The 20384-nt window shown below is 41.3% G+C and overlaps 1 protein-coding gene across 1 annotated transcript in view; it reads left to right on the top strand.

The window, feature by feature from the left end:
• The window catches only part of LOC138023983 (sperm flagellar protein 2-like), a 54566-nt gene that overhangs the window by 29080 nt on the left and 5102 nt on the right, over positions 1 to 20384 (top strand). The window contains exons 31-57 of the mRNA XM_068871065.1: positions 618 to 753; positions 1444 to 1535; positions 1779 to 1858; positions 2616 to 2649; positions 3506 to 3682; positions 3796 to 4002; positions 5150 to 5259; positions 6141 to 6268; positions 6597 to 6663; positions 7631 to 7702; positions 8779 to 8980; positions 10165 to 10399; positions 10717 to 10861; positions 11434 to 11481; positions 11815 to 11986; positions 12381 to 12482; positions 12571 to 12638; positions 13330 to 13400; positions 13998 to 14097; positions 14873 to 14980; positions 15522 to 15599; positions 17225 to 17275; positions 17429 to 17611; positions 17947 to 18039; positions 19030 to 19092; positions 19804 to 19962; positions 20241 to 20300. Coding sequence (XP_068727166.1) covers positions 618 to 753; positions 1444 to 1535; positions 1779 to 1858; positions 2616 to 2649; positions 3506 to 3682; positions 3796 to 4002; positions 5150 to 5259; positions 6141 to 6268; positions 6597 to 6663; positions 7631 to 7702; positions 8779 to 8980; positions 10165 to 10399; positions 10717 to 10861; positions 11434 to 11481; positions 11815 to 11986; positions 12381 to 12482; positions 12571 to 12638; positions 13330 to 13400; positions 13998 to 14097; positions 14873 to 14980; positions 15522 to 15599; positions 17225 to 17275; positions 17429 to 17611; positions 17947 to 18039; positions 19030 to 19092; positions 19804 to 19962; positions 20241 to 20300 — 3041 coding nt within the window. The remainder of the gene's footprint in view (positions 1 to 617; positions 754 to 1443; positions 1536 to 1778; positions 1859 to 2615; positions 2650 to 3505; positions 3683 to 3795; positions 4003 to 5149; positions 5260 to 6140; positions 6269 to 6596; positions 6664 to 7630; positions 7703 to 8778; positions 8981 to 10164; positions 10400 to 10716; positions 10862 to 11433; positions 11482 to 11814; positions 11987 to 12380; positions 12483 to 12570; positions 12639 to 13329; positions 13401 to 13997; positions 14098 to 14872; positions 14981 to 15521; positions 15600 to 17224; positions 17276 to 17428; positions 17612 to 17946; positions 18040 to 19029; positions 19093 to 19803; positions 19963 to 20240; positions 20301 to 20384) is intronic.

Genomic DNA, 20384 nt, shown 5'->3' with positions numbered 1-20384 from the left:
TTAGGGCTCGGTTGCTTGAAGCCTGTTTAGCGTTAACCGTTGGTTAAGAGGTATCAGAACCTACGGGTTTCCAGGGTATTTAACGCTGGTTAGCGATAACCATGCCTCAAAAAACCCGAGTCATATCTATACAAGTAATTTCTCCTGTACGCCCGCTGGGATTAGACAATTTAGCTGACCGTGTTCTACAACGGTTGCCCGCTGAGTTTGACAGTTTGTTTTGTTGTTTTCTTGCAAGATCTAGAGGTAATCAACAATAAATATCTCAGTAACCTTGTTTTATCGGGCTCGTTACCGCTCCTTGTTTTCTCTCTTCATTTTATGGCCCGAGTGCGAATTGATGGAACTGGAAGAAATCGCTGGCCTTATACTCACAGTTGTGGCTCTCGATTTGGGGTGAGAATGCAGCCATTACAACGGCGTTCTCGATTAGTTCAGATGTCAATAGGCACACTGAAAAAAAGTGTACAGCAGAAACGTAACCATTGGGCCTAATGCTAAGCACAATAGAGCGGTCCGTTGAAAGTAGAGGTTTTAAAGGGCAGTGAGGTATCTTCTGGAACTCGGTTAGGGAGCAGTACAAATTTTGATCATTCCGCCGTGCATTTGCTTCGCAGATGATCCTCGAACCGCTGATCAGTATCACCAGGAATATAATCCTCCCGTGGAAGGAAGTTACACAGGAATGAACAAACAAGAGAAGGTGGTGCCCGTCACGGATCCCTCAAACGATAGAGAGCAGGTCCAACAAAGGTTAGTGCGTCACTCTGCAAATTATCACTGCATTTCAATCTCGTATTTCTGTTGTTCTTATGAAGACGCATTTGACCTTTTACGCATTTTAATTTGAATGTGCTTTTCAGCGCCGTTGATTACCTATTTTGGAGCAGTTTTCGGTCTACGAGAGATACGTTCGTTCTTATGAAATGCGCATGATCTTTTCCGCATCGGCGTTTGTGCTTTAAAATAAAGATGAGCTTAAAACCGCGGTTTCTAATTTTTTCTTTAGATTGAGCAACGTTAATTACTTTGAATGAAATGATATATGAAGTGAATTGTATACTGAAATGCGGATATGAAATCAAGTAAAGCTATGATCCTCGCGGTTATGGACGCAATTTTAGCAACTGCGTAGAGAAGCTTGAATAACTCAGTCATGCGTCCATAACTGCAAGGATCATAGCTTTCTAGTACTTGTTAATTACTTTGTTCGTTTCCTGGGTGGTTTGGTTAGCTTGTTCAAATCAAATAGGTTTGGGCACGTTGAGCTCTTATCTAGTCATTTTCTGTTAATATTAGGTAATGGCTGCTAATAGGTCATCGAGTCATTTGCTGTTGATGGCAAATGTAAAAACCGTCATTTCTTTATCTTTTTAGCCCGGCTAACGATGTGCTTGTTATGAAATTGATGCAATAGTTATGTATAAATTCTCAACTTCCTAGAATCGTTGGTTTTGCCGACTCCTGGCCGAAGCTGGAAAAGTGGTTCATTCGATTCGGAATCTTTCAACGAGTTGAGGCAAATACCAGTCAAGGTATGAAGAAGCCTCATGTTTGACTTCTAATGATGTTTTAGTCGAGGAATTGATGTTATTCTGAGAATGCTAACTGACGTGAAGCACACCTTGAAGTACCTCTTGTCTATTACTTGTCGAAGCACAGCGAGAAGTTCTTTTTTGTTAACTAAATTCTCTTCTATAGTAGCGGTTTGTATGTTAATCCGTTGGCCTTTGTCAGTAAACTATGCTTAAGATGCTTTTCCGCTTTCTTTTTGTCAGATGAACTTTATGATGAAGTCTCCGCGTTATTAAACGAAACGTACCAAAAACTGATAGCGCCTCCTGAGGAGACACCATCTGTAAGTATACATATACATTCTTATACTCCAAAAAAGTCGGGCCAGGGGCCCGTTTCTCCGAAGTCCCGAAACTTTACGGGCCATTTTCGGGTGTCACAATTCCCTTTGTATCTCAAGAACGGAGAGGATTTAATTCGTCAAACTTCACAGGGGCCCGTTTCTCCGAAGTCCCGAAAAACCATTTGGGAAACCGCCATCCTCTTGTTTTGGAAAAGCTGATCTTTAAACATGTTTTCAAGATTGGAAAACGTAGAATAACTGAGACGTTTGACGACGTAAAAGCTCTCCGTTCCAGAGATACAGAGGGAATTGTAACACTCGAAAAAGGGATGAAACTTTCGGGATTTTCGAGAAACGGAACCCAGCAGGACGCAGCTTTAACAACGACTCTCTTGATTGGGTAGGAAACAATGAACTCTAATCCATAACACCTCAGAGTTTTATCCAGTTTTTGTCCAATGAGATTGGAGGTTGTAAAGAGCTGCCTAGTGTTTGAAAATATGAGAGACAAATCACCTAAACTTCGTACAGAAGCATAATCCGTTTTTCTAGGAGGTGAACTTAACAGACGTACTTCAAGTGTTTTCGGGAGATCCGACGTCCCAGATGGGATAACGCATTTATTTAGTATAAAAAATTAGCTTTATCAAAACCTTGAATGAATGAATCAATGCTCCTCCAGCTCATTTGCCTTTGTTAAAATGACACTAAAGAGGCGGTGACTTCGTTCTTATTTTCAAAATTAATTTTTCTTCAGGAACCATCCGTGATACCAGGACAAGCTGCTGAAGGTAATGCATTCGTAGCGCTGTCCGGGGTGTGTGGGTGCATTCTTGATGTCGTTAAGTTCAATGTTGTGAAATACTATATTAAATACATGTCTCAGATAGTACACGCACTGTGATTGGCCATTTTAGCCACCCACTAATTTGAAAGTTCGTTTTTGTTGCTTAGTTTGTCGAGAAATATGGTAGACATCTTACGACCTTCGATTTCTCGGACTGTGCTGTGAGTTACGCTTCCCCGCACCCCTCCCCCCACCCCCTTTTTTAATCAATCCATGGCCACCGTGGCTCGAACACGGGCCGTAAAGTGAACTGGGAAAACGACGAGCCTGCAACCTTAAGGGGCTTGTCACGTTATTTTAGGGTGTTTAGGGGACAGCTTTACCTTATCACGAGTTTAAAATTCGAAAATGGTAATGTGGAATTCCTTTGCTGATAAAATTATCGTTATATCACAAACAAGATGAAGAGTAGTATCCAAATGCAATCCGTTTCAATCTTGTCCATTTGTGTCCATCCATGCTTCTTTTTCTCCCTGCTGTATTTCTTTTATGTTGTTCAACGGTTTTAAGTCGTTGTTGCAATGTTTCAGTCTACTTTTTGGGCATTTTGGGTGCAATTACGTCATTTTGCGTGATATATCCCCTTTAAGACCTTCGTTCTCGGAACATGTCGTGTTCGTTTTGGATCAACCATTCTAATTTGGCGTGTCCAATTGGGAAAAAGTACATTGTAAATTGATTCAGATGATCGCCGTTTTCACCTGACTTCAAATATAAGAACCAAAACCAAACCCAACACCTTCCTCCTGGTCTGCTCAAAAACTGAAAATTATTTTTGTTGTCTTGCTCACTCTCCAAAGGCGAGACACCCACTGGAGCGCAAACCACACAAGGTGACGCCCCTCCCACTGAGGGCCTCGGAAGTGAGGGCGCAGTAGCTCCTCCTGAAAATGTTCCTGGACCATCAGATGCTCCCTCTGAGGGAGGGGCGAAATCTGAAGTTAAATCTGCGAAGAGTAAAGGTGATTCTAAACCAGGTGAGTAATAAATTTATTGGCAAGGAAAATGGTTAGGTAATACGCGGCGTGACTAGTACTTTTACGTTTGTTGACTTTTGTTTTGTTTTGTTTTGTTTTTTTTCATTTACGAGGTTCTCCAAAGTCCAGAAAGAGCAAGAAAGAGCGTTCACCCTCTCCACCCACCTCCAAGAAAGGAGCAAAAAGTCGCAGCCCCACCCCTCCGAGTTCCAAGAAAGGTTCTAGATCTGGTTCCAAGTCACCTTCGCCGTCAAGAAAAGGAGGTTCGAGGCCTGGGTCCAAAGGCTCAAGACCAGGATCGAAAAGAGCCAAGTCTCCAAGTATGTAGACTGAATGCTTTTCATTCGTTTTCGTTTAAGGAGGTCAAAATACAGAATAATATACAACATTGTTTAACTTCAGTTTTATGTATAAAATCACAAAATGGACAGCCGAGAGGGAAGATAACTGTTCATTAGCTTTCATTTCATCGATGGTCCCACATGAAAGACTTCACCCACAGACGAAAAGCAAAACCACATCGGTCAGCATAATAAACAGCACTACAGGGAAGCAATGCTCAGTAGCTTTCATTTGAATGGTGACATCAAAAATTAGAACCACTTTGTGCAGCTCAAGGAACATCACCACAAAACGTACTCACGGCTTCTCAGTCGCTATTGCGTGAATGGTGCCAATTTGGATTTTATCCTCATCAGAGAGACAAGAGGGTTCTATTAGCAAATTGTGAATTGAATTTTCTACAATCGGGGACCAAATTCCTTGGGACAGTCGAGGAAATACCAAAAAAATGTAACATCGTTTATGTAAATCGAGCGGAAAAACCGTATTTCGCTATAACTGTGGGTTGTTCACTGTCCCTCCCCTTTCCCCCTCCTGCAGTTTTGTTAAAAGGAAACAGTTGTGCAGGAGGTTTTGGACGTACGGCGCACAAAATGCAACATTTGGGAACTTAAGCAACGACAACGGCGACGGCAACGAGTACGTCACAAATTTGCATATTTTGTAGGCAAAAGCAATAGCTTTGCACGCTCTGCACGAGCGTTTTTCCTTTTGATCTATTTCTTTGCCGTCGCCAGCAAAACAACAACGTGAAATTGTCAAATTTTAGGTTTTAATGAGAACGTCAGCACTTGATGCTGCAGTTTCATTTTCTCCACTAAATTAAGAGCCATTCCGACCAATGTCATTTTTGAGGAACTACTTCACCCTTGTCATATAAGAAGGGTTGACATGTTTACAAAGTGATTAAAATGACGCGAATTTATATTTTGAGATGACGTTCTCGGTGCCGTCACCGTCGTCGTTGCTTAAGTTCCCTATTGTTTGGGGCGGGGAGGGGAGAGTTCAATTGATTCATCTTCACGGCGCAAACTGTCCCAATTGTAGACTTGTCTTTATTTTTTTTTTGAGTATCAAAGGGTTTAAGGGCAAATGCGCAGAAATTTAAATTTTGTCTTTTGCCAGAAAAAGGTGCAGCGGAACCTGAGGAAGAGAAGCCACCTGAACCACAGGGACCGCCCGAGCCGGAGCCTGGGTCTGAGGATTGGGAATATGTCGATCAGCCAATTGAAGTGGTGCGTTGATTGCTCCGTTTCAAGCACGAGAAAATACGAGCCGTTTCACAACGTTCTATGGAAATAAGTTACACCTTGTCGCAATCTGCAGAGATCCTGAGAAGTAGCATTTTGAAGGGCAAAAATCTAGAACTGATTCTGGGAGAGTGTTTCTGAAAGAATTCATGAGGGGATCGTCTTTGAAGTTCGCATTGTTCAAGTTTTTTCCTAGATATCAGGCCCGTTGCATGATGAGTGCTTTCGATGATTGAGGGTCTAAATCAGAGATTTAGTTACCTTTTTTAAGCTTCTTTTAGTTGCAATTTAATAATGAGAGCTACGTTGTATCAGAACTATCGAAAGAGAGCTGGAAGGCTGTTTTAAGTATTTTTTAGATATTTCAGTGAGAGATCAGGGTCCAAGTTTACTGTTAGCGTCAAACGGCTTGTCATAAAAGGCAAATTAGTTATCTTACTGCTTGGTCAATAGCTTCGGCTAAAAGTTAAGAAATATACAAAAAACAGCTATATTTTTTTGGGATTGGGTAAAGAGAAAACCTTTTTTCGACGTTTGCTTCAAGGTTGTCGCAGACTAGAAGCTTGTACTTGCCGGGGCAAGCAAGTTATCCCCGCGATTTTTTGCGGGTCTTTTACAGCTGCCCTATTGTTGCACTCGTTTCGTGACCTTAAATCTTCTTGTGTCAATTACAGTTTTGTGCTTATTTTCCTGTTCCTTAGAAATATGAAGGCCTTCTCATGGAAATTGCTTTTTCATTCGTGTTTTGAGTAAAAATGAGTTCTATCGTAAGAGTTTTTTGCCTGGACTTAGCGGTACCTTATTGAAACTCAAAGCGCAAACGTTTTACGGCTGTAGTTTGAGCTCTTGTGTTTTCTTGTTCACAGGAGTTTGCTAATGTGTTAACAACGCAATGGGAGCATTCAGAGGAAATTTACATCGACTCTTGTAAAAAGGTTTTTGGAGAGATCCGACGCGAAAGAGAACTCATACACAGATATTTCTACGGCACAAGGTCAGAACATTCGCATCATATGAAGCGTGTTCGACTCGAATTTTGAAAGAAATTTCACAATTGATTTGCTTTAGGATCACTGTACCTTTTAATTGGCTCACCATTTTCGCGCCATTTTCTTAGCCAATAAGGAACGAGAGTGTAACCTACTGCGGTGCGCTTTCGAGTTACTTCTCGCGCTTGTCACCGAGTACACGTATTCTTCAGCTTTGTGATTGGTTCATTTTAGGCCTTTTTTTATTGGCGGTTTCTTGGATTTTCGATACTTGGTTGAAAACTGCGCCGTGAGAAGTTCACTAAATTTCAATATATTTTTTTCTCGAATTAGGAAAGATTTTGTGACGTTCTTGAAGAGACCGGACGAAAAACAAGAGTATGTTCTTCAATGGCAAAAGGTGAGTGTTTCTTTTTCAAAAGCCCCCTCTTTGTTCTAATATGGTTTACCGACTTGACAGCTGATCTTGGCATTTTAGGGATATTTTGATTGCTCGGCGTCTTTACTCCTTCATGCTGTTATTGCAGGCAGCTTGTACGGAAATATATTTGTACCCTGAAATTTATTTTATGCAATATTGTATTTTCAATAAGGGCAAATAAACTTTAATGTTGCTGTAGTTGTTGGCTGTATTAAAAGCCCAAGAAACGTAACAGGGTTGACACGATCATGAAAAGTCATGAAAAGTCATGCAATCTGAAAATGCACTTTCCAGGCCTGGAAAAGTCATAGAATTTGGGTTAGATGGCCAAGGTCATGGAAAAGTCCTGAAATTATATTTTCTCTCCTGGTCTACGCCTTTTTGCTGAATACAAATTCAAATTGTGTCGAAAAACGCCAGTTTCATACGCATGTCGCACGTATTTCTTCATGGAAAATGGACTAAGGTCATAGAAAGAGGTCATAGAAAAGTCATTAAATTTCATTCCTCATTTTCAGTCTGAACCCTGTGTAAGTTTTAAGTATTATTATTTCCCCTTAAATTATCCTTGGGTTACTGCTTCTCTGAATTGTACTGAAAGAGATGTGTTATGTTAACCTCGGTCATTTTATCGATGCTGACTCGGGGATACTCGGCCAAAATCTGAGTGCTCCTCAGCTCAAGTCGAACTCACGACGTTCCGATTACTAGTTCGGATGCTGTACCAGTGAACTATAGGGGATGATCGGAAAAATCCGATTGCTTCTTTGCAGGAGTCGAAATTACGACGACCTTCCGATTACTATTTCGGATGCTCTACCACTGAGCTATAGGAGACTCGTAGGAGCTCGGTTATTAAACTATCATCCAAGTCACCTTCGATAAAATAGATCTCTCTTAGTTCTCTGAATTTACGAAAAGGTGTTGTCTCTTTCTTGTGTTTCAGTCTTACAACGAAGTCTCTGAGGACATGAGAGGCGACGATGAAACAAAGTCGGAATTACACCAGCAGCTTGATGTACGTACAACATATAGACCGTATTCATAAACGGCAGTCAAGAAATTATTCTTTTGTCTTTGTGCTAATCATCCTAACTAGCCTCACTTTGGAACAATTTTTTTTTTGAATTTTGCTCGTGTTTACGAGGCTAGTTAGGATGATTGGCATAAAGACAAAAGAATAATTACTTAAGATATACGGTCTATACGACGAGTAATATTCATCTTAAACAAAGTAGAAGGCTTTTTTTTTTAATTATGTAATAGTGTCCAGACGGTCAGTTACTGAGGTGATTGGTCGGTAGGTCAGTCAGTCAATCAAGCAGTCATTGAATCAGTCATTCACTCAGTCACATGACTCAGACCAGTCAGTTGGTTCGACCATTCAAACACTAGGGAGCTTAAGCAACGACAACCGCGACGGCAACGAGAACGTCACAAATTTGCGTATTTAGTGGGTAAAAACAATAGCTTTGCACGCCCTGCACGTGCGTTTTTCACTTTTGTCCATTTCGTTGCCGTCGCCAGCAAAACAACAACGTGAAATAGCCAAGTTTTTGGTTTTATGAAGAACGTCAGCACTTAAGGATAAATTTTCATTTTCTCTCCTTAAATGGAGTGCCGTACCGACTGGTGTCATCTTTGAGGAATTACCACACCCTTGTCAAATTAAAAACGTTGAAATAGTCACGAAGCGATTAAAATAACGCAAATTTATATTTTGAGATGACGTCCTCGTTAAGGTCGCCGTTGTCGTTGCTTAAAATCCCTAATCACTCGGTCATTTCGTCGGTCAGACAGACAGTCAGTCCGTCATTCAGACAAATAGACTTTCAGTCGGTCAGTCGGTAGTTTAGTCAGTGAGCCAGTCAGGCAATCATGCAGTTAGTCAATCATTTATTCAGACAGATAGTCTCAGTCAGACAATCAATCAATCGCGTGTCAATCTCTTCATCAATCAGGTAATCAAACCTATGCCCTGTCTCGCCATTCGTCCGCCATTAAATCCGTAATTGTTTGTTCACGATTCGTCATTTGAGAGATTTGGCATAGAAAACTCTACAATTTTTTTCTTACGTCGCTATTTTTCCTCAGGATCTTTGCGACCGTCTCTACGATATTTGCGACAATCGCAAAGAGCTCGCGGAGAGAGAGCGCCAGTCAGTAATGAACGAAGGATGGCTGGAGGATCGACTGGGTCTGTTGACTAACTTCTATATCACGCTCATGCAAGCAGAGGTGGACAGATATCAAGACACCGTCAGACTGCTGAGAGATTATTATGTAGGCATGGAAGGTATTTGTTTGATCCCTGTCTTATTCTGTCTTGGTCTTATTCTGTCTTGCCTATGGTTCTTTGATCTGAGACTGAGAGAGTGGGATTCGTCACCAAAACAACAACCCTTATTCCTTGCAGCGGGAAGATATCGCTGACGTCACCTATTGTTATTAATGTGCCAACCAGAGCCTCATTGGCTGTCGAAACAAAGGATCTTTTGTTCCTGTGGTTGGCACATTTGAATAACAAAACAATGTTTATAAATAGATATCTTCCATATTTAGTTTAGCTTAAACCTTAGATAACTTATCTTTAGTATGTAGTCTATCTCTAATATTAAAAAATAATAATAATTAAAATCTAAATAAATAAAACGGGCGGCTTTGTCTTTTTATCCTGATAAGGAACGCGCTGCTTTTTTTTTAATTTTGTATACAAGCCTAATCTTACATGTTACGTGAATGTGAGATGTAATAGGCTAATGGGGTGTAATAAGACTATTAAGGAATGATCCGTGTAAGGTGGATAGCAATTTCCTTTGCTATGCGGCAACGGGGCTTTCCCCACATAGGAATGCTATCATTTTTACACAGAGAATGCATAAACCTACAGGAAGGCAGTTAACGCAATAAAATTCATTTACAGCCCACTTTGAAAGGGTGTTTTTTTGTGTTAAAAGATTTTGACCAATCACAAGAGTTGAAAACAAAAGCCGAGAAACGTTTACAATTTTACATGTTTCCCACATACGATTTCTGCATGTGGAATTCTTTTAAACTGAGACCAGATGAAAGATGGAAGATGGTTGGAAAGTAAGGATGAATATAATACTGCTTTACGAAGTTTTGTTAACCGTTTGCTGTTTAAGCCAATCAGAAGTAAGTACAGACGATACAAAAATTATCACCTTTTTGCATACCAATTGAATTCCAACATGTTCGTTGCCGTTGTTGCTATCTTTCTTATCTGGACCGTTTCTTAAAGCGTACTGTAAAAGCGTACATTTCGGAGTAGCCATGATTTTCACCATCAAGGTAACTTTGTTCAATATTTCAAGGAGGATTTGTAACGTTTCCATTTCTCAGCACGGATGGATCCATAACGTGAGACTGCTTCACACGGCATCGCATTGGAAAAAAAACCTCATTTGCTCGATTCTTGCGATCTTCATCTTGTTATTTTTGTTCTCCCCTTATTTTTAGGGAAAATCCCATGTGAAGCTATCAGCGAGTACGCGCGCTTACCACTGGTGGAACTGCCGCTGACTTTAAGACCACAGTCAGCATCATCCAAATCTGGAGGCAGTGAGAGCGCATCCAACTTAGCAACCCTTGAAAAGAGTGAAGTTATTAAAAGCCCAACAAGCAAAAAGGACAAGGACAAGGGAACCAAAACACCTGAACCTGTGGAGCCACAAGAGGACGAACAGAAATCACGGTAATTAGGGGAGAACATTCTTAGAATAGTCTATTTTGCGTATGATTAGTTCCTCCTAGGTAGTTCCAGGCCCCTTTTTCTTGAGGGTGGAGAGGGGGGGGGGGGTTCGTCAAATTTGACAGTTCATTTGGAATTACCATTTTTGTCCGTTTATCCACTCGAGGAAATGAAAATTCCAAGGAATTGCGAGAAAAGGAGAAGGACTGTACTTTGTGATTAACATGTCCCTGGTCTGAGCAGAAGTTACCGTTGAAACTTACTTAAAAGCTGTTTTTTTTTTTTTAACGAGTTCTAAAGCTTGTTTTGTCTCTACCAAGAATCCCATTAGTGCCCCGTCGACCAAAATCAGGAGAACCAGGTACAGGGAAAGGAAAAGATAAAAAAGCAGACAAGAAAAAGGGCCAGGCAGCTGATGCCGACAAACCAGATACCCCTGTGGCGCCATCTGATCCAGATGAAAAGGTAAACATCCTTGTATAGTGTCAAGTGCAGAAATACCTCAAGTATATCGTTCTTCTCCTTACCTCTCCCTGCTTAAGAGCTCTGTATCCGTTCCTGAGATTATTTCATTTGGAAAAACCGTTTTGATATGTGTGCGTGTATTTGGGGGGAGGAGGGGGGAGGGTGAATGGGAACTGGGTGGGGGTCGTCTTCTCTACGTAAAACCAAGTTGAAACGGTCGGCAGTGCATGGGAAACGAACGTTGTCGTTCTTGGAATTGGGTGCGGTCTCCAGCTTCTGGGGGTTGGTGATGTCTCTTTGAGTCTCTGGCGGCTACCGCGTTTCCACGGAGGTCACTTGAAGACGTGTTATAGCGAGACGTCTCCCTCTACAATCTCTAACTTACCTAGTCACTCGCAATTTAATTATGTACATAAACATTATAATTACGAACATGTAACAATTATATTCTCCAATTTCACTTGATTCTGTTACTCAGTGAAAGGCGTATTCCTAAAGGGATAAGATCTTTCCAACATTGTTTATCAATCTGGGTTTAAATCGTTATCATTTTTTTTCTTTTCATCATATAGCTCGTCTTCGATGCATTCATGGTTGGTCTCACCATCATTGAAACAATGGTAAGTCACACTACAGGCCGAAGTGGCCTTTACTCGGAAGTCCAAGTTACCAAATACTGAAAGTGACGTTTCTGAGGAATAGAGGGTACCGAAGAACGACCGGCGGTTTTAGGTACCGGCCTTTGGTACAAAGTTCCTGTAAAAAAGCTGTTATAAGGACGAAAAAGCGTTTAAACGCGTTTAGAAATGCAAGCCCAACCGATCACAACACTACTTTGTGGTCTCTCCTCGTGCATCTCTTTCGTCTTGTAGTCCGATTAACTTGACAATGCGAAATATAACTGCATCGTTCGCACTCTTTAATGAGTTGTTGTCTGTTCTCCACGTTACTAGGCGTTGATAGATCAGACCGAGCAAGAGGCCGAAGCTATCAGACAGGCAGAGCTTGAAAAAGAAAAAGAAAGAGAAGCTTTGCAGAAGAAAGCTAAAGAGAAGAAAGATAAGAAAGGGCGAAAAAGTCCAGGAAAGGGCGGATCACCCTCTAAAACCGAGACACCGCCACCACGTACGTATTTACTCCACTACACAGTTGCCCACTTTGGCTTTGGAGCCATCGACATATCGAGCGGGAGCGCCTCAATAGCGTTCATTGAGTCGTCAACGCTCGGGATTTCATTCAGAATAGAACCTAATGACTAAGAGTGAAGTGGGTATCTTCCACACTGGGTCTGTACACCAAGGTAGTATAGTAGAGCTTTTTTCTCGAAATTTTCTCCAGGATAGTTCCAGGTTGAAAAGCAATCCATCTTGTCTGCGCCGCGTTTGGAATTTCTTTGCAAACTCCCTCATTTATGAAGAATAAGGAAATTAGTACAAGGCCTATAGAGGGCCCCATCCTATGTTTTCGAATGCCTTGTTCTTTGTTTTCAAAGTTTTCAACACGCATGATTTTTTTAAAGCTCCTCAAGAAGAGCAAGAAGGCCAGTCAGAGGAAGAACAACTGAAGCAGAAAACAAAAGAGAGAGCTAGAAAAGAATTCCTTGGAGCTGTGGAGTCGGAAGGTAAGGAAATTTCTAGTGTTGTGGATTTGGAGCTTACATATTCTTTGGTTTGTTGTCGATAACATTTTACTCTTCTTTGTAATTCCAGATAACGGATTGAAAACTCGCCTTGAAATGATCAAGAATCACGCTATTTCTGTGCTTCAGGAACTCAAGGTAATCCGGTCGGCGATTAGTATATCAAGGAAAGCCGTCGGTGGCATTTCTGTACTGGCAGGTGTTACCTGAACTTAGATCAATCTCTTTGCTTCTACGAGTCTTCTGTATCTTTGTCGCAGAGCGCGCCTAGACTAGTAACCGGATATTTCTATCCCAGTGTTCAGCTGTTCGGGAGCAGTCGGGTTTTTTTCCGAGTATGCGCCGAGTAGGGCACGGAGTTATCGGTGTTGTGGTCTAAAACAGCGGTTTCATTAATGGAGAGCTTTAGCAAAGACAACGGCGACGGCAACGAGAACGTCCCAAATTTGCATATTTAGTGAGCAAAAACAATGGCTTTGCACGCCCTGCACGTGCGTTTTTCACTTTTGTTCATTTCTTTGCCGTCGTCAGCTTAACAAATAGATTCCATGTTGCCGTGCGTCTGTTCAGTAATAGATCATAGATGACGTCAAAATGTGGTAAGAACAAAAAAGTCGCACACGAGGCGATAGCCGAGTGTGTTACTGACGTTCTTAACACATTTTGGCGTCTTCTGTGGTCTATTACTGAACAGACGCACGGCAACATGGAATCTATATATATACCATTGTAATATGATCGGTGTGACGTTCTCTATAAAGATCCGATACAAAATGTTGACCTAATATTGCTGGATCCAACATGTTGCGCTCGTCTTTCCTTTTTTCAGGGCAAAGCCGAGTCAACCTATAAAGACATGGATGTTTGGTTAGGAGAGAGATTCCTGCAAGAAGTTGAAAGGTATTGGCCATTTCAATGTTTCAGTTTATATTCTGAAGTGGCTTTAAGAACAGTCTTAAAACCGGATGAGTTCGCCCGCTCCACACATCAAGATGAAATCTTCTTTCGTTTTACATGATGTCACAGCTGCCACGATGGCGTCTTAAACCACTGGAAATCCTCACGGCATTGACTGTAGTTGATTATAATTGTAAAAAAATAACTTCATTTAAGGCCTAAGGTATTGTAGCCGAATTGTCTAGTATGAATAGGACTGAAGCACGCAAGCGCATTCAACCCCAAAGCCCAATGAAGATTACCTTCCCTCATTTCTTTCTTCATTCTGTGTGTGTAAATTTGCTAGTGCTTGCTTTTCCACAATTCTTTGATTGCACTTGACGTCACGGTCGCCATGTTTGTGGAAAGACCAATAGCGAAAACGCCTTTGGAACTTGAGCTACATTTTTCTATTGTTGGCCGTCTTATCATGTGAGTGCAATCAAAGAATTTCTGTACTAGCGTATTGTTTTTGCTAATTTACCGCGCTGTAAGGGAAGTTATTAGCGGAAACACCATTCTCGTATTGATTTTTTCAACATCTTTTCCATTTACCTTTAGTATCAAAGGAATGGCAGAGCACATACGCTTTGTGATTGAGAAAGAAGAGAAACTACAGGAAGAAATTCTTCTGAAGGACAAAGACTTTGTTGTTGATTTGGTAAGAAGCGAGCTTTTCCATCCAATATTTACTAAACAGATCTCGTCAACTCAGAATTTACTGCCGTTTTAGTAAAAAAAATGAAACTTTTTTTCCCCCGAGGTTAATTCATTTAACGGGGTTAAAATTTTACCATTTCCACTTTATTCACTGCAATTGCCAAAGAATGCCACATTGCCAATTTTAGTCTTTGCAGTATGACAGGACAAAAATGCTTGGTTTGCATCCACGTGATGAGACGGCCTTGTTGGTTTACAAAACGATAGAAAATGGCCCGACAAGTTTTGCATAATAATAGAGTCAAATTCCCAAAAGGCGTTTCCTGCATTGTTCTGTACACCAACATGGTCACCGTGACGTCCATGATATGCAAACTGAACCCGGTTGAATGGCCTGGCTTCCTCGACCGACGGATATCCTCTAGCTTAATGGTATAGCATCCGAACTTCCGAGTGTCCCCGATTCCCCGCAGAACTTATAATCGGAATGTCATAGTTTCAACTCCTGCAATGTGTTTTTTTTGGATTGTCCCCGATTCGTCATAAAGAAAATATGTTTTTAACTTATTTCAAATTATGACCGAAGCGAATTTTTCCTGGTGTGGTGTCAACTGTGTGGGTGGTGGAAATTCTTTTGACGAGTCTGTTCATAAATCTACTCTCATACAATCAAAAGATAATTGCTTATCAGTATGACTGGTCTTCTTTGTAACATGTTACCCATTTTGAATACTGAAAGAATTGATGGATTAACTTCACCTATCTTCTTTTCTTAGGATACGAAAACATTCAAGACTCCTACACCACCACCTCCTCCAAGCCCAATCGAGGTTCCCCAGAGTGATACATTCACTGTGTCCCAATTGATGCACCTCTATCAACAGGTTTGCATTAAGCTCCTAAATAAACCACACACGTAATTTACTGCAAGCCCAAATTTGATATCCCACACAGTGTCCTCGGAAGTCTAACACCGCGTTCACACTAGGCCGAATCATGTTTAAATTGATAACGTTTGAAACATGTTTGACTAAAGCATGCGTTCATACCTGATGACTGAACCCACGAAACTAGATCGAAACATACTTACAATAACCAACATCGAAACCACCTCGCGAGGTAGTTTCGATCGTGGTTTTTGTAAACAACTTCAAGATGGCGGCCAGTGGCGTTTCTTTGACCTTTACATGGGTACCTATTCAACAATCAGTTAAATCCTCGTTTTCAACAGTCTTGCTAGAGGACCTCTTTACCGATATGGCTGCCATCTTGGACCTCTTCCTCTTTTGAAGAATTAGGACAGTGTTGATGCCACGACAAAAGCCCGCGGAAGATAATTGAGGAAATCCTTGCTAACGTGTAAAAATACCAGAGTTTCCAGTAATTATCAAGTTTCTCATTCCAGTTGTATATTTTTATTCGCAGTTGGTGGAGAGAGCGCCGACAGGTGTGATATCAAACCGCGCGTTTTGTGATACCATTTTGGAAATGACTACACTCACGGTACTGTTCGTGCTTATTTGATCCTCTTTTAAATTGGTTTGGAATCCCAGGGGGTCGACATGAATGCAGTGAGAAGCTAAACACGTGTGCGTCGGGATAAATGGCGATATTTCTCGTGACGTCACCCATTGTCATTAATAGGCTCATTTAGCAACAGAACGGGAGCGTCAGTGGCGACGGCGCGCGCAGAAAAAACAACCAATGAGAATTCAGAATAGAGTAGAGTCCATTATTTTCTTCTTTATTCTGAATTCTCATTGGTATTTTTGCTGCGCGCGACGTCGCCACTGATGTTCCCATTCTATTGCTAAATAAGCGTAATATGCCAGCCAGAACGTAATAGAGGCCTGAACCAGTCAAACTTGACTTGCCTTTGTTTTAATGTCCTAGTGGGGGAATAATAACGAGTTTGCCTTCCAGCATGGCGGATTTTGTAACATGTGATCGTTTGTTGCAAAAGGCCTATTGGCTGTTGAAACAATGACTTCTCTTGTTCCGCGGTTGACAATTTTGAATATCAAAGAAATGTGACGTTAACGTTTGTAAACAAGAAATATCGCTATACAAGCCTAAAAAAATATATGCAATACAAAAACAAGTATCCTCTTTCCGTTTTAAGTTCGGAAGTCAACTTGGGGTTGGATAAAAGTAGACTCGGACTTGACGCTTTTGCGCTGTTGTTGCGCTGTTCTCACTTATCGATCAAAGTAAATAAATCAATAAATAGCATGGGGAGTCAGACTCAAATCGGATCTCATGTTCATTCTCTGACAGTCTTTGTAGTCATCGGGTATCACAAGTTTATTTTGAAGCGGTATCCTTGTTTCCTTAGCCAATAGGACAATAGTGCTCTTGTCAGATGTCAGAGTGTTCCCTGAGCCAAAAAAAACCAACTCAACTCTTCTTTATCTACATAAATATATTAGCGGAGCTCCACGCGTAACACCGAGAGACTTTGGTTTTGGTTATGACGTCATCGTACGGCCGTCTGTCTTTCAACTTTTCATGTAAGGCAATACGCGTGTCGCACTGCTGAAACCAGCAGGTTTTTTTTTGGCGGAAAAATGCAAGGGCTGGAGCCCGCGTTTTTTTTTTGGCGGGGAAGTTAGTAAAAACAAGCAAAAATGTTGAAAACAACCAAAATGCTAGCTAAACAGTGGTTTTTTTTGTACGATGACAAAAGAAGAGAACGAGATACAGAGAAAGAAAAAAACCAGGAACCAGACAAGTAAGCGATGCCCAACGTGCAAGAGAGCGGCTGAGAGCTGCGAAATTTTAGTGACAAACAACGAGAGACAGAGCATGAAAGAACCTGAATAAGGAGACGAAATTATATTGACAAGCACCGGAAGAAAAAGAAAGCACGAGCACGAGAAAACAGGATGAATAATGAAAAACGGAGACAACAGCGAGAAAGAACTCGGGAAATACTAATTTATAGTAATGAGCAGGCTGTACCGGGCTTACGGTAATCAGACTAGTTATAAAAATATCTGGAAACAAAAATAATAATTGAGGAGCTCCGCCTTTAGGGTTGCCTAAATTTATATATTTAAGTAGACAGTCTCGATTTCTTGCTTCGCTTTTCGTAGTGATAGCAATATTCATTATTTTGTTTTCCTTAGTTTGGTATGGAGTTTCTTCCAGACTCCTGGATGAACATAACTCAGTCACAGGTAGGGCAAAGTTAGTTGTTTGATTGATTTACTTATTAATTGATTATTAATTGAGAGACGAAATTACACACGGAATGACTGAATGCTGGATTTAATGAATTATTGAGTGATTCACTTTTAAGCAATATTTGAAAGGGTATTTTCCATCGACAGCTTCAGGATGTGTGCTCATTGCTTGCCTTGGAAACAGAGTTTATCGACTGGCGGAGATTTCTACTAGCAGCCGCGCAGCCCTGGCCCCCAGCATCGAAGATAGATCTTTTGATGACACTGGAGCGGTGCAGGGAACTGGACACGACGATGGCTGGGAGCATAACACAAAACGAGTTTGATGAGGTGCGTTGTTTCAGACACAATTATATTGCTAAGTATGTTTTCTCTAGTAGCGACTTAGTTTAAGATCCTGGAGACACTGTCTTCCTGGCATGTATAATGTTCACTTCCGGTTTTGGTCCGTGCCTCATAAACGCCTCATGCTTAAACTCCCAGATGTGTCACGCGGACACCCTCGTATCCCATTTAGAGTAGTTTTCCACCTCAACAACAGGCACATTATAGCAAAACATGAAAATAAAATTCGCTCGCGACCAAACATATTTCCCCCTTGAAAAGGGGTCTGGTCAATTATATTTGACTGTGATTTTAACTTTTCACAAACGTTGTGTACGCAGATCGACTTGTGGTTTTATGGACACGAAGAACTAGAACATCCCAGCGATCCCGATGTGCCACCTGTTTTTGACAGACAAGGCAAACTGAAAGATGTGAGTTAGTCCAACACATGGTACACTAACATAGCTTGAAAAGATGGGAGTGTTTGGTTGACAGAGTGTCCAGCACTCGGTAAAGTTCTCTTTACTTACGGCTTACGTTTTTGCCTACGTAGCCTCCTACAATGGTGTCCTTTTGTAAAACCTGAAAATCTGGTTTTATTAAACGAGTTTATAAGGGCAAATAAACCATCGTAATAAAAAAGGAAAAGAAGGGAACTTTATTTAAGGTTCTAGTGTTCTAGCGCTGGAGCACTAATTGGGGACACTGCAAAGTTAAATCAACAATTAACGCAAATCAAGTCAAATGTTGGTTTTTGAGGAGAGGGGAAACCGGAGTACCCGGAGAAATCTCTCGGTGCAGAGAAGAGAACCAACAAACTTAACCCACATTTGACGCTGAGTCTGGGAATCGAACCCAGGCCAAATTGGTGGGAGGCGAGTGCTCTCACCATGCACTGCGCCATCCTTGCACCCCGCAACGGATTTGTGAGCTGACTTTTCCAGCGTTAGCCCTTTATTAGATCAAATTGATCAAAGTAGATTTCCGTATTTTACTCCCTACCGATGCAGCACCATAGGTTCTATCGAAACTAACCGACTTCATTCGTATTTTTGTGAAGGCGGCCACAGTCGCTGGTGAGAATAGGTTACACTACCGGCAACTCCGCACACTCCTCTTTGCGAACCAGTAGTGCATGAAATCCTTAACATTCCTCGTGCTTCATGAACAGAGTTGCCAAAGGGTTATCAAATGTACAAAACGCGGAAATCTCATAAAGTATTTCTGGGTGTGTTGATTCTGTAGCGATCAGTCACAGTATTAAGCTCGGAGACGATTTGAAAATCTGAAATCACTATCTAATTACCGTTATTGTTTGCGGGTTAGTTGCTTGGGTCTGATTGGTGTTTTCCTTGACACATTTTCGGGTGTTTAGGCTTTGAACAGTTGAGAGCTCTTTTCTTTTTCTTTTTTTTCCCCAGGCATTTTTCCACATCTTTGCCCATCATAATGACGGTGGGGCGACGTTGGATTATGTTGATATGGTAAGTGCGTGCGTGCGTGCGTGCTTGTGAGACTTTACGAGCGCCAAATTAAACGACATGTAGAATTAAGGAAGTAGGATCTGACTAATCAGCAAACAACGAAATTGTGTTGAATAGCTCATTTTAAAAATATTTGAGTTCTGACTGATTTCCAGTTAGTTTCATTCTCTTAAAAAGTGATCAAGATCTCTATCCCTGCGACGCTTTCGAACTGAACTCATGCTTTCCTTAATTATTCTTGCACAGTTTGAATCCTTGGCTTGCACCTGACGTCATTGGCGGCCATGTTTGGGTGGAAGATCTTAGACAGCAGTGACCAGAACCAGGTTGCTTACCAGCGGTTTTTGTTAAAACAATGGTTTGCTGGGGGTGCTCAGTCTCGCGGGCTCAGAAAACCTGGTTGTGGTCATTGTTATTTAAGGTTTTTCTGTTTGGGTACTGGACAATAGCGAAAAAGTATTTTGGGAATTTGGCTCTATTATTGGGCAAAACGCGAGCGACATTTTGCTTTGTTTTGTACACCAACATGGCTGTCTAATCATGTGAGTGCAAACCAAGAATGGGAGATTCGAGATACGAACTAAAAGTAAGGGAAAGTGACGATAAGATTTACAGAGGAAGGAAGTTGATAAATGGAATAACTAAACCGATGAATATTGATTTAAATCACTGTTACAATAAGTGAGTTAATGAAACGTTTTTGTCTCAAAGCTGCTGTACTTCGCTGTCGATCCAGACCCCTTGGAGGGTTTTCTCCGCGCGCTGAGTGTTGCTGCTGACCAGCCCATGCCAGCCAGTAAATCTCTGCATCGCCTGCCTCAGCCAATGACAGAAGAGTACGTTGGTGACTTAACAGTTCCACAAATTCAGGTATAAGTTGACCTACTTTTTGTATTTCTAAAGATCTACTTATTTTGATTTCAACTGAAGAAAACCGTTGATTGAGATTTGAGCTTTTTGGAGTCCGCATGGGTGTGCCAGAACCCGATTCTAAGACATGTCCCCGCATTTAGGAACTTTACCTTAAAAAGATACTTTAGCTTTTGAAGGGGTAGGAGTTTTTTTAAGAATGATATCGCATTCAAAGATGTTTTCAAACAAAGAAATTGACAGATATTTGACAAAAGTACGTTTCTTTTTTCTCCAAGGAACCTGAATCACCTCCGCCGGAGATGAACTCCCCAGTGACGCTAGAGAACCTAATAAAGGTAACTCACAAGTGAAGTAAACGAGGTCTCCTGTGTTCATCTCTTTCCTCGATTCTAGCATGATTTACGAAAGATAGAATGGTC

The sequence above is a fragment of the Montipora capricornis genome, chromosome 11 (assembly GCF_036669925.1).
Source record: "Montipora capricornis isolate CH-2021 chromosome 11, ASM3666992v2, whole genome shotgun sequence".
Classification (NCBI taxonomy): Eukaryota; Metazoa; Cnidaria; class Anthozoa; order Scleractinia; family Acroporidae; genus Montipora; species Montipora capricornis.
Note: the sequence above shows the minus strand (reverse complement) of the source record. Positions and strands in the feature narration are given on the sequence as shown.